Source organism: Falco rusticolus, chromosome 2 (assembly GCF_015220075.1).
Source record: "Falco rusticolus isolate bFalRus1 chromosome 2, bFalRus1.pri, whole genome shotgun sequence".
NCBI lineage: Eukaryota > Metazoa > Chordata > Aves > Falconiformes > Falconidae > Falco > Falco rusticolus.
Genome location: NC_051188.1, coordinates 21544715 through 21558264, shown reverse-complemented (window position 1 = coordinate 21558264; position 13550 = coordinate 21544715). Strand labels below are relative to the sequence as shown.

Here is a 13550-nt window from a genome sequence, read left to right as displayed (position 1 = left end):
GATTATCCATTCCCAGAGGTACTTAAAGGTTATTAAAATCATATTTACAAATGTGCAAAAAGGATTGAAACCAAATGTGTGGGGAAAAAAATCAATTTGTCAAAGCATTTCTAAAGTAGTAATTTCAGGTTGACCTCAAGTCACTTTCCTCCCCTAACACTTGGATTTCAAGTTGACTGAAAAACAAGCTGAAAGTCCAGCCTTTCTGTCATGGCTGCAGATACACAAAAATAAAGACAGCACAATAACCTGTCTGTTCCATACAGCTGTGAAGCATTAAGTCATCTGTCCTCTGCCTTTTGTATCTCCGTATCTCCTTCCTTTGGACGGAATGCCTGTAAGAAGAATTGGTGAAATGTAAAGGACAGGTGAAATGTAGCAGAGCACCAGCACGAAAGCACAAAAATTGATAAGTTCAGCCGTGGGGCAAGTCTTACTTTTTTTTTTTTTAACATCATCACACATCCATTGCACTCTCCCACAAGAGCATTTTTACCTACTTTTTTCCCAAGGTACAGGGGAAGGTACACCAAGGTTTTGTCCTTTCAAATTTCCAAATGATGCCTGGGTCTGTGTACTTGCATTTGCACAAGAGCTTTTGGTATTTTCTCTTTTTAATGAAGTTTCCTTCACCTGTCTAAAGAGCAGAAATATTGCCAAGTGATGGGGGAACCTGTGACATGGCACAACTGATGGAGGCACAGCCAAGGGGAGCAACTTACGCCTATGGGTCGAGGTTCTGGTCTGGAGGGTGGTCTCCACAGCTTCTGAGTGCTGGGCATGTTTATGAATTGCACTCTGTAAAATGTAACACTCCTCTGCCAAAATCTTGGCTTCTGTCTCATCTGTCCTTTCCTCTGCCTCTTGCAGAAGGCAGGAGAGACCCGTAAGTTGAGTGATGTACTCACATTGCTCTTACTAAATGCTTGTAATTCTGAATGCAAATGGCACTTTTTATATATGAACAGAAAAGCACTAAATTCACTGGATAAATTATTCACAACAGATAATTCAACCTGCTCTCGTGGGAGAGTGCAATGAATGTCTGATGATATTAAAAAAAAAAAAAAAACAACAACCCCACACAACTAATTCCTCCAACCGGTGAAGTCAATGGCAAAACCTTTTCCTGACTTCAAAGGGAGCAGAACCTAGACCCAAGCTGGAGGGCCCACGTACGACTTCTCTTTAGTGGTTCTCTCTTTCATTTAGAGCTAAAACCCAGACAAGCGTTTCTGTTTTAAGGAGCCCAGGCTAACCCTGCGCAGGAGCGCGGGGCTGCCAGGGCACATGCATTATTGTTAGAGCTCCAGCTGAGAGCAGGTCAGCAGAGCCAGAGCACTGCCCCAGGCTGAAATAACCCAGCCGAGAGAGAGGGAGCCCAGGCAGAGGTGGTGTTTGGCCAGTCTGGAGCTCAGGGCAGGTGGATTTGGCCAGATTTGTGTCGTTTGGAGGAGGCTGAGGGGTGGCCTCATTGCTCTCCAAAGCTTGCTGGGGAGGGGAAAGGGAGAGGGAGGTGCTGAGCTCTTCTCCCTGGGAAGTGACAGGACACATGGGAATGGTTCAAAGCTGCGTCAGGGGAGGTTCACATTGGATATCAGGAAGCATTTCTTTACCAAGAGGGTGGTCAGACACTGGAACAGGCTTCTTAGCGAGGTGGTCGATGCCCCAAGGCTGTCAACTGTCAGTGTTTAAGAGGCGTTTGGACAATGTCCTTAATAAGGTGCTTTAACTCTCAGTCAGCCCTGAATTGCCAGGCGGTTGGACTAGATGGCTGTTGTAGGTCCCTGCTCTATTCTATCCCATGCTATGCTACTCCATGCTATCGTATCCTACACTACCCTACGCTATCCCATCCCATCCCATCCCATCCCATCCCATCCCATCCCGCTTTGCATCTGGGACAGATCTGCAGCCAGCGAGGGGGTTTGTGCCCAGGGTGCTGTGAGCCGCCCTGACGTGGCAGCGCACCATGGGCACGGTTTGGGTGCCATGCCTGCACGCCGTGGGGGCGGGCCTGGGAAGGGGCTTACGTGTGCGCGGCCGCGGTGCTCCCCCTCCCCGGCTGGGGCCACGAGTGGGGTGCGGTCTGGGCTGTGCCCCAGCTTGTGCCACCGCTCCCCTCCCTGGCCGTCCCCAGCGGGGACAGTGGCCTCGGGCACTGGGGAGAAACAGGGGCAGGGGGATGGCTCCTGGAGAGAGCGGGACGCGAGGCGGGGGACGCGGAGCCGGCACCCTCTGCCCCTGCCCCGCGGGTACGGCCCTCCCGGGGGCGGCGCGGCCGTCCCGTGTCGCGGCTGCCGGTCCCTGCCGTGTGGGGCACTGGCACCGACGGGCGGTCCCGTCCCGTCCCCCGCCGCGCGCAGGGTTTCGGTCCCGCGACGCGAGGCGCGGCGTGGCTGTGCCGCGGGGACACGGCGGCGGCTTCGCGTGGGACGGGGGCTGGGGGCGGCGGCGACAAGCAGCGACGGGGCCGCGGGCGGGCGGGCTCCGCCGCCGCCGCCGCCACCGGCCTCCCGCGGGCACGCGCGGCGGGCGCGGCCTCGCCCCTCACGCGGGGCGCGCCCCCCTCCCCGGCGCCGCGGGGCGGGCAGCGCGCGCCGCCGCCGCCCCGGCCGCGCGTGGGGCGCGGGCGCGGAGGCGGGAGGAAGGGGCCGAGTTATGTAAAGCCCCGCGGCGCGGGGAGGAGGCAGGGGCGCTGCCGGCGGCGCTGCGGCGGCGCAGGTTGGTTCGGAGCGCGGGGGACGGCGGCCTGGCGCAGGCCCGCGGCGGAGGGAAAGCGGCTTATGCCCCCCCCCCGCGTTGCCATGGAGACGGGCGGGCGGCGGCGGCGGCGGCGGGGCTGTCAGTGAGGGACCGCACCGGGCACCGGGGCGGCGGCGGCGGCGGCGGCGGCGGCGGGGAGGCCGCGGCGGCGGCAGCGGCAGACATGGACTCGCACTGCGACTGTGCCGAGCCTCCGGCCGCCGAGCAGCCGTCGGGGAGGATTAACAAAACCGCCTTCAAACTGTTCAAGAGGAGGAAATCCGGGGGCACCATGCCGAGCATCTTCGGGGTGAGGAGCAAAGGCGGGGAGGGGAAGGGCGCCGGCAAGGCGGGCATGGTGCGGAGCCGCACGCACGACGGCTTGGCCGACGCCGTGCTGGAGAGCGGCAAGAAGGAGGAACCCGGCGGCGGCGGCGAGCCGCAGGGCAAGGAGGCGCAGGGCCGGCCGGCCGGCAGCCTCGGCGGCTCCGCCGGCGCCTCGGTGGCCAAGTCGCACAGCTTCTTCTCGCTGCTGCGGAAGAACGGCAGGCCGGAGAACGGCAAGGCGGAGGGCGCGGATCAGCGGGCTGGCGGCAGACAAAAGAAGGGGCTGAAGGGGATCTTCAGCAGCATGCGGTGGCATAAAAAGGACAAAAACGGCAAGGAGGAGAGAGGGGAAACCTCGGAGATCCCGTCCGGCCTCATTATGCCGGGCTCTCTGACCGCCAGCCTGGAGTGCATCAAGGAGGAGACGCCAAAACCTTTGTCTGAACCCCCCGGTGGCGCCGGAGACACCGGGCTGGAACCGCCGCGGGAGAAGCGCGGCGGCGGCGGCGGCGGCGAGGCGCTGGGCTCGGCCGGGGAGCCCGGCGCGGGGGACGGGCAGCCGCGGGAGGGCAGCCCCCCGCCCCGGGAGGACCCCGCCGCTGCCGGGCGGCGACCCGAAGAGCTCAGCCGCGAGCGACCGGACCCGGGCGCCGGAGAGGTTGGGACTGCGAAGGATGCGGCCATAACAGGTGACATTCCAATAACGACTATCCCCCCTGTTGAACCTCACTGTGATAGCGGTCAAGAGACGGCAGCCGCCCCTGACCCTTCCTCTGTTGATCCACCCTCAGAGCAGTCCATTGATCGTATTTGTTTGATGTTTGCTGACGTGACTTCACTGAAAAGCTTTGACTCTCTTACAGGCTGCGGAGATATTATTGCGGACCATGAGGAGGATGTGGGCGGCGGGAGTGGCGGCTGCGAGAAGAGCACCCCCGGGGCCGGCAAGCTGGGTGCCTCCAAGAAGCACCCCACCATGGTGGCCTACCAGGGAGGAGGGGAGGAGATGGCCAGCCCCGACCAGGTGGATGACACCTACCTGCAGGAGTTCTGGGACATGCTGTCACAGACAGAGGAGACCCAGAGAGAAGGAGGAGGAGGAGGAGGAGGAGGAGGTGGAGGAGGGACAAAGAAGGCCGAGGGGCTGAAGGAGAACCGAGGTACCGAGGGGGCCCAGAACAGGGTGGCGGTGAAGCGTGGTGGCCTCCACCAGATCCCCATTCACCTCAACCACAAAGAGGAGCAGAAGGGCAGGGAGAAGGAGCAGCAGGAAGGTGTCCCGAACAGTGACGAGGGCTACTGTGATTCCACCACCCCTGGTCCTGAGGAGGATGGTTCCACAAGCATCCAGAAGGAGACCATCCCCAGGGACAGCTACAGCGGGGATGCTCTCTATGACCTCTACGCCGAGCCGGATGAGAACCCGCCAGCGGGACCTACAGATGAAGAGGTCACCTGCGTGCTGCGCTCCAAGCCCGTGTCTCCAATAACAACCGTGTGCTCCCTGAAAACACCCTCAAGCACAGTGAAGGACTCCAAGATACCTATCAGCATTAAACACCTTTCGTCTTCGCATCCTGCCAGCCACGGGGCTGACGCCAGTAACAGCAATCATGTTGCACACCATCACCTGGCCAAGAGCGAGATGCACAGAACAAAAATCCCTGTCTCTAAAGTATTGGTACGCCGGGTCAGTAACAGGGGCTTAGCAGGGACAACAGTGAAAGCTGCCATGTATCAGGACAGTGCCAAAAAGTAGTTGAGTAAGAGGTGGAGACAAAGACAGACAGCAAGGGCGGTGTGTGAAAGTCTGCACAGGAGACCACGGATAATGAATTAGTTTTGCATCACCCGAGAAAAGGCACCTAAAAGGCTTACGTCGCTGTACTCCATGGGCCTGCACTTCTGAATCCCTTCTTACTGTAGTGTATGGCTGAAAATAACGTCAACTTCTTTTTGAGCACTTTTTTTTACATTTGTATCTTTTTTCTGCAGCACTAAACACTGGGGAGGTTCATTTTTACATGCCTTTTTGGAAGCAGGACTCGGATTATGAACCTAAATGAGCATCCTTCCTCACGCAAAGCAGTGCCATGAGGTCTTCAAGGGAACAGAGTTCCAAAAGGAGCTACACAGGAGGTTCTCCAGTACACTTACCTTTTAATCGTTTCTGGAGGGTAGGTGCCTGGCTCTCCGAAAAATGATGTTTGTTCTACAAGATGTTGGAAAAAATACCAAGCAAAAAACAACCAACCTAACAGGTATTTTACCTGCTGTAGGAACGAGAGCACTGCTCAGCAGCAGACTTGATTGACTTGCATGCAGTAGCTCACTAAGGAGTTAGGTGGACTTGTCTAACAGGAAAGCATATTTTTGTTTGTCTGTCTGTCTGGTTGGTTTTGATCTGGTCTAATGGACACCTGACATAGGTTCAGATGTTTACATCAATACTTGTCCGATAACGCATACAATCAGGTTCAGGGAAACATTTTACTAAATGCCAATATATACACACTGTTCACATTTATACAATAACTTGCTCACCGTGTGTAAATATATACATATTTTAGCAGATTTACTCAATGCTACAAATTTTTTATAGAAAAAAAATAATCACCCGTCTGTATTATCTAGAGTTTAAGCAAGAGTTAGTTTTTATAGGTAGATAATTTTACAGTTCTAAAATGATAGAACTTTGTGTAAGTACCTTAAATTAGAGCAAAACTCTTGTTTTGTATGGGCTCATGCATCCCCAGATAAGTAAGTCTGAAGTGCTGATTTTATTCCAGTGGCGCATTCCACGGGTCAGAGCTGAGGTTCTGACAGCATTGCCACTGCAAACCTCTATTTTCAGGGGTTTAGGCAAAAGTTGCTCTGGGCTTAAACCTTGCAGAGAAGGAACCCAGGAAAGAAACTTGTTTTTTAATTATTATTTTTAAAAATATATAAAATTAGTTTTTGACTATTTAAAGAAAGTTTGGGTTCTCAGTGCTTTTATTTTCATTCTTAATAACGTCAGAATAATTTTACTTTTAAGAGAGAAAGAGAAATATGGTAAGCTAGTGGTACATAAAATGGTCTGATGAGCTTGGCTCTTATGAGAAATGTATTAATGGCCAGGATGTTTTTTAGTAGTGGCTACTCTATATGGGCATTGACAACATTTCAGAGAAATTTAATAGGGTTTTAATGTGCCTGAGGACGTATTTTTATGATACACTGAAAAATCTCCAAAAATCACTGAAGTCTAAAGGTAAATGTTATGTATTTACAGAATATTTTGATACAAGTATTTAATCATCAGACCACAGTTAGTATAAAATATATGCTCCAGTGTATCTGAAAAATAATATACATTTTAAAAATATACATGTCTATATTATGCAGAGAATCCTAAATTCACATCATTGAAGCTAATGGGTCTGATCTTACATAGCAGTTGGTTTTATTGTCTCTTAAATTGAAAGAAAAGAAAGGAAAATAAATATACAGAATATGCATTTGAGGGATATTAAGGTTATAGATAACCATAAAAAGCCATGAAATGCCATAGTAAGAATTGTATATATGTATATGTGTGGTTCACTGGGGAAATGACCTTGTAGTCACAAGGGTAAAATTGGCATCTAGTTCTGAAATTACTGCAGGATTTAATACCAAACTGCAACGCCCTGGCAAACAGGGAGAAAGTGTTAGATTTCCTGATCAGTCCCTGTTTTCATGGTTTGAGTAAGAACCTTAATACACTTCAAAGAAGATTATTTTATGTTTTCTTCCTAGCATATATGTGTGTGGTTTTCTATGTCCCTGCTCACACAGGCGTGTTGTACATATGCATGCGTAGGCAGAGCGCACCTCCTCCTAGGGTACGTGCACCTTGGGCGAAGGCGCCCACCCGTGCATACTCGCACTCATGTGAACACAGCCATGCATGTATGCTCCCACACACAGGGTGAGGGGATGCGCTCTAGATCTGTCTCCAGACATGCTGGCAGTGATTTCCTTTGCTTGAGAAAGGGATTTGCATTTGGCCTAACTCTGCTTGTGCATTTTAGAAAGTTAAAGCTGAAATACCCTCAAAAGGATGAATGTACAGAACATGTAATATTACCCTGGACCTCAGCCCTAAACCTAACATTCCTTTTTCTGTTCTTTTGGTTTTGTTTGACTGTGAGGGACGCATCTTTCCTTGCATGACAACTCCGCATAAAAATCATAATTCCCCATTTTATTGTAAGGACAAATTTTGCAGAGATTTTCTATAGGGTACTGGAAGTTGAGAGGGAGGGAGGATGTGATGAGCTTGGGGTGGTACCGTAAAAACTGGAAGCACCGAGTACAGGTAGTAGGAGCGGTGCATCTTTAAACCACTAGAAGATAACCAGCTACCATCTCTACAAGACTTGTGTGTGGCAAATTATTCATCATAGGCATTTTGTTTGCGTCGTGGCACGTCTGTATTGAGAAACCAATAGAGTGACACTAGACTAGCTCCCTCTCACTTAATGACTAACAGGAATCATTATTAAAATGCTTTGGCTTCCCTTCATTTTTCTCTCGCTCCTTTGTTTTCTGCCCCGTTTCCCCTCCATCCTCTGCATGCTGGCGGACAGCTTCTTCCTCAGCGCTAACCCCTGGTGTGGAGCGGGGAGCCTTGGGCTGGCAGCCGAGCAGGGAGTGGGAGGGCAGCCGCACTCCCTGCCAAGGCCAGGTGCTCCCCAGTCGCGCTCCCAAGCTTTCTATCGCATACCCAGTGTAAGTACATTTTGCAGATCTCTTGGCGGTTCGTTTGGCTGCTTGCTATGTACATATTTTAAGGACAATCATATCCTTAAAAGGAAAATGGGAAAGTAGCTTGTAGTAGGGCGTCAGTATTTTGAATCATTGTGACATACTGACGTTGATTCAGGGTAATGGTTGTGTGAGAGTAACAATACAATTTAATGCTCAAATTAACTCTGTATTTATAAAACTCACTTCTGTCTTTAAGCCATCTATGTTTTTTATTTTGAAAAGTAATAGAAAATTTGATATTTACTAGGGCTTTCAATTTTCGTACAAATATATTTGTATAACTCCACACAATGCCTAAAACAATCACTGGAAGGAGGTTCGAAGGCTTTCTTAAGACCTGTATTTAATTCCTGAAAGATCCCTGTGAAATACTGTGAGATGCCTAAGAACAAATAGTTAATGGCTTGCTGGATTCAAAGGCTGAGACATAAGGAGGTAATAGTCCTGAGGCATTCTGTGGTGGTTTGCATTCTTATTTGTGTTACCCTGTTCAAGCGTGTATTTTCCTTGGCTTTGGTGGGTATCAAGGTAGAAATGGTGTTCTGAGTCCCAAAGATAACATTCCCAATGCTGTTGTCATTTTGATTTTCTTAAAGAATACTTCCCTGCATTTGTTTTATTTGTTATTTTGTGGTCTGAATGCTGCTTTGTAATTATCAGCTTGTATGTCATTCATAAAGGATTTTATAGGTCAGGACTTGGCATTTAGTTATATGTACTCTTTGCACTTTCAGGTCACTACTGGTAAATTTTGTATGTTCTTAGGATTTTTCTATATATTGCTCAGTGTTTTATAGCTATCTACAGTGATTTCAGTGGTATACATTCCTGTCCTGTGTATCAGCACGGAAGATTTCCTTTCAGTAGCATGAAATGATGTTTTCGTGGACTACTTTTGTCATGGTAGCAGTTAAGTTTCCTGTACTATCTGTATGTGTGGCCTGCAACAGACATAAAGGGTCTTATTTTGCCTGTAGTGCGTATGCATTTTGCTCTTGCCAGTAATAGGACTCAAACACACGTAGTAGATTTCAGAAGAAATTCCATGACTAGACTAAGAAAAATCTATGTTCAGTCTTATTCCATCAATCACCAGCATTTTCCTCATCCACTGTGAATATCCTCACCGCCATTCACGGTAGTAGAGGACTGAATTTTAAAGATTACATGCATAGATGTACACTATAAAAATTAATTCACTGATTATTTTTTAATGCATTTTACTAAATTATTTATCTAAGCTAAGTGAATATTGCACCAAAGTCTTTGAAACGTCTGATACAGATGGCATTTTCAGTAAGATGCTGTACATGCAGATGAGCCAAATTAACAAGCTTTGCTTAGCAAAGCAAAACGTGGTTGTTTCTTAAATTTGTAGTACTGACTGAGCTTGCAGGTCAAAAGGAGCCATTGATTCTGCGACATGGCCAGGCTCTGAGGGTTTTTTTCCCTGCTCTAATGGACTACTTTCAGAAAGGGCTTTTCAGCAAGATAATGGTATGAAAGAGACAGTTCACAGTAACAATAGACACTCACAAGGCAGATGGTTATCTAACAGCCACAATGGGGTACTCTAAGCAAGGTGGCCTGAAAATGTGTTTTGATAGTTATTGATATGAAAGGCTGAGGCTTCTGTCTTGGAAAAACAAAGTGATGCCGACTCAGAGATGCTGCAGAAGTGAGTCTTGGCAGAATTTACACGTGAGAAGCTTCTGCAGGGGTTGTTGTTGTTCGTTTCCCTCCCCCCCCCCTTTTTTTTTTGCTTTGTTTATGTTTTCATTACGATGACATAACCCCACGTGTCTGAGCACGATTGCACAACAACTGACTCTTCTGAAATTCAGTGCTGAGAATACACTGTCAGTTGTCTTCGGGGGCCTGGGACCGGTTCCTGCTGGACACTCAGAAGGGATGGAGTGATGGGACTCCCTTGTTACGAGCCCACATGCTGTTTACTGTGAGCAGGAGGTGTCTGAATCTGTCTTGCTCTTTGTGTTTAGAGGACAGTGTATTTTTAGTTTGACTCACAGGAATTCCTTAGCTCATCATTAGCTCCATTTTGTCATCTTCCTTGTGTGCATCTCGACTAGGAATGGTCAGCATTGCTTCGACATTTCCTAGGTCCATTTCATGTCCAGAGAAATGGAAGAACTTGTCACATGCAAAGGAGTAAGAGCTGTAACCACTTGAGCCATGTCCTGGGGGCCTTTTTTCCTGCAAAAGCAGGTTGCTAAAGCTCGTCTTGCCTTAGAGGGTTTCTCCATCCAAAACAGTGAGCACTATTGCCTGGGACCCCTTCTTTTCGTGGTCTCTCATTCCCTCTCAGCCGTACTGCAGTTGCTTAGGAAACTGAGATTTTTGATCTAGCCTTCCAGTACTAGAAAAGAGGAGCTGCTGCCAGTGTGTTCTTCAGAAAGTCTTTGCTCCTACTTCTTGGTCTTGAAAAAATGAATTCACCTCCAGAACAAGTGGCAAAGATACTTAAAATGGAGATATCTGCTGTGTGATCTCATACACGGGGATGAGGATGCTGAGTGAATTTTGCATAGAGTGGAGTGCATCCCTGCATTTTCCTGTTGTGGACAATTTAGCAAATCTAGCAGGGAAGCATGTCACTCTTGTAGGAGTGCCCAGAAGCTGTTTGTTATGGAGACTGTGCCCGGATTTTCTTTATCTTTGGTCAGAACTGGTTTTCTTTTTCCTTTCTGTACATGTTTAAATAAATAGAACCAAAGTTGTAGCGAAGAAAGGAAAAGGATATGTACTTCACAGGGCAAGGAGTTTATACTGCTAGGCTGAAAGGCTTCTTTTAACTGGCTGAAAGAAGATTGCTTTGCCTACTTTAACAGCACATCCAAGCAATGCTCTGCCATAGAGGCTAATCCAGCTATGTCCACAAAGTTAGAAAACTGGCATTTGCCAACATGACAATCTCTTTCCAAGGTCCGGTTCTGCTGTGGCAAAGCTTCCACTGACTGCAGTAAGAACTGGCAAAGGTCCTTAATCTCTTAATCTTAAGGAAATAGGATGTGTTTCTTAAATTAAGTCTTCCCTTTTTTTAAAGATTAACGTTATTCAGGTGATTGTGCAGTCTTTTGTATTACTGTAGTAGTATTTTCACTGATCTGAATGCAAAACATGTCTTTCCTTTGTTTTTCCATCTTAACAAGCAGCCACTCCCGCACATAACTCCAGTGCTCAGCATGTTTAAATTACAGCTAACACAATCACTGCCTTCCTTAATTTAACTTGTGATGGCAAAACCAGGACCAGATCCTTTCCAGAGCACTAAACGCCCTGCTTATTGTGTCGTTGTTCATGTTTTTTATATGGTAGCTAATGGTGCCTCCCTTTAATTATTACACAGCCACATTTTAAATCTGCTTTTAGGGAGAACGGTACATAGGGAGTGAGTGGTAAGATCTTTAACAGATTTTTATTATTTTGGATGATGTTGCATCAAAACAGTTGCTATTTCAGTATCAGGTTGTTACCATGGGCTTTTTATGCAGATGCAACTGGAAGCTTTGAACATAATGTGCTTGTAAAAGAAAATTGGCTACATCTGCTTTGAATTAAGTCTGACCTTAAAATGTAAAAGCTACACATCTGGTGATGTTTCTTGGTTAATGGCAGTGAAGGGGAAGCTGTGCCCCAACTCACCTGTACCCTGCAGACTGGGGGAGCAAGACATTGTCACTGGGAGAATTTGCTGCCTGACCCTGCCGTGTGGTCACAGCAGAGGGGTGCAGGGTGTCACCATGTGGAGGTGGCTGCCAGATTGGACAGCAGCAGGAAAAGCCAGGATGGTGGTGCTGTGCTGGTGTGGCAAGGCTGATAGGGTACCTGGGAGATAGGATGAAAGCAAAGGCTGGACCTCTGGTCCTTGTGGAAAAAGAGACTTAAACACGCCTGTGACATTTGGCTCCTTTTTTTCATGCATTGATGCTGGGATTGCTGTCTAAGTTAGGAGCCAGACTGTGTGAGTCTGGGTGTGCTGAAGCCGGTGCTCCTGCCAATGAGCTACAGCGTGACTGCTCTCTTCAACACCTGAGCAGTGCTCAGTGCCTTTGTTTGTGAAGGTAGTTTTAGCACAGAGACTTCCACAATTCCCTTGTAGCCCAGCACCGACCCATGGCATCTCACTGCTCTTCCACCCTCATTTTGCCAGAGGGATGTGAAGATCCAAGCCCTTGGCAGGGTGGTGAGTGCTGGCTGCACCTTCGCAGCCCAAGGGCAGGTGGGGAGGGGTTGTAAGACAGGCTGTGCAGCAGCAGCACCAAGTCCCAGGTAGAGTGCAAGTAACTTTCTGCAGCACATGACTTGATAGAAGCAAGAGGGAGCAGGACTAAAGCTGTTGCCTTTGTATAAAGTAGAAGTAAATCCTTTGCCATGGGAGAGGTTGCAACAGCTGGAGGAGATCTCAGTCCACCAGTATTTCCTCTGAAATCAGTGGATCTGTTCATGGTGTTGGTTGTTATTGAGTGAAGATCCCCTGATTTGGCCCCATCTGAGTTTTCCTTGCTATGTTTGTCAGCAGAGTCTGTCTCAGGAAAGCTCTAGGTGGGTTGTGGCCCTGTTGAAATCGGGGATGAGTATGAATGTGGTTGGTGGAAAATTCAGATTCAGTAAGTCCAGAAAACACAGGATGGCTTCAGTTTTTTATCGCAGCACAACTCTGCTTGAATATCATGGTGTGCCTGAGGAAAAGGTAGCAGGGACTGCTCCACGCTGCATCTGACAAACCGATGCTCTCGGGGTTTCCTACGTGCTGAAAGGGACATATGTGTCCTGTTAGAAGACACTTAACCTGTTTCTATAAGACATGTTATAGCTGACAGATCACAGTTAATTACAATTTTCCCTCATATTTTTTGTGTCAGCCCCCTCCAGTAACGTAGTATACGACCTATTCAAGATAGTGAGCGAGTAAAGCCAGAACTCCCTGTTCTTATTTAAATGGTTTGCTAATAATCTGGCCAGTCTGTGTGCACCACCTTCTTCTTAGTGAAAATTCACTCCAGGGAGTGTTTTTATAACAGACTGTTAGACACACTCTGCTCCTTTCCACCTCTACAAACTTCGATGAGTATGTGTCTCCTCAAATCGCTGTATTCTTAGCGTATTTACAACCTAACTGATAGCAATAGATGTCTTTCTTCCCTGGCAGTTCACAAGGATATACTAATCAGTGTTTATTATGTTTTTAATTCTGTAAATATTTATTTTGGTACTCTGTGTATTTATTGGCACTGATTCTGGTGTTTGCTTATGTGTCATTGTAAATGTTGATGGTTCCAATAGTCTTGCTTCTAATGAATGTAAGGAACTCAGACTAACTGCACTTTTCTTCCATTCAAAAATCTTACAGTGAAAAATATTCCCACTGTCATATTATGTGTTATAATGAATACAGTTAATAAAATCAGTTGTCACTTTTCATTGACGAATGTGAAGGTTACTTTTTGATGTTCGAGCCAGAGATAGAGCCAATCTATTCAGTGCACTGGAAAATACTAGGCTTTTGAAAGCAAGACATTAGGGAATTATGTCCCCAAAATAGCATGAAAGAGAATACTTGGGCATGCGTGCACTTTCATTTTTATGTAAAAATGCCTTTAGCAGTTTTACTAATAACATCATAGGATAACTAGACTAAATTCATTACTTATGGGAGGGCTTTT

The 13550-nt window shown here is 47.8% G+C and overlaps 1 protein-coding gene across 1 annotated transcript; it reads left to right on the top strand.

Moving 5' to 3' along the window:
• The first annotated feature begins 2626 nt into the window (after positions 1 to 2626).
• On the top strand, positions 2627 to 13312 carry AMER2 (APC membrane recruitment protein 2). The gene is made up of 2 exons (XM_037376263.1): positions 2627 to 3761; positions 3936 to 13312. The coding sequence occupies exons 1-2, from the start codon at positions 2930 to 2932 to the stop codon at positions 4829 to 4831; spliced, it is 1728 nt and encodes a 575-aa protein (XP_037232160.1). The 5' UTR covers positions 2627 to 2929; the 3' UTR covers positions 4832 to 13312.
• Positions 13313 to 13550: the final 238 nt, after the last annotated feature.

What these genes read in the sequence shown, in the direction of transcription:
- AMER2 (XM_037376263.1), top strand. Translation starts at nt 2,930, where the DNA reads ATGGACTCGCACTGCGACTGTGCCGAGCCTCCGGCCGCCGAGCAGCCG. An exon ending in GAAGGATGCGGCCATAACAG is followed by an intron (nt 3,762 to 3,935) that starts GTGACATTCCAA and finishes ACTCTCTTACAG; the next exon opens with GCTGCGGAGATATTATTGCG.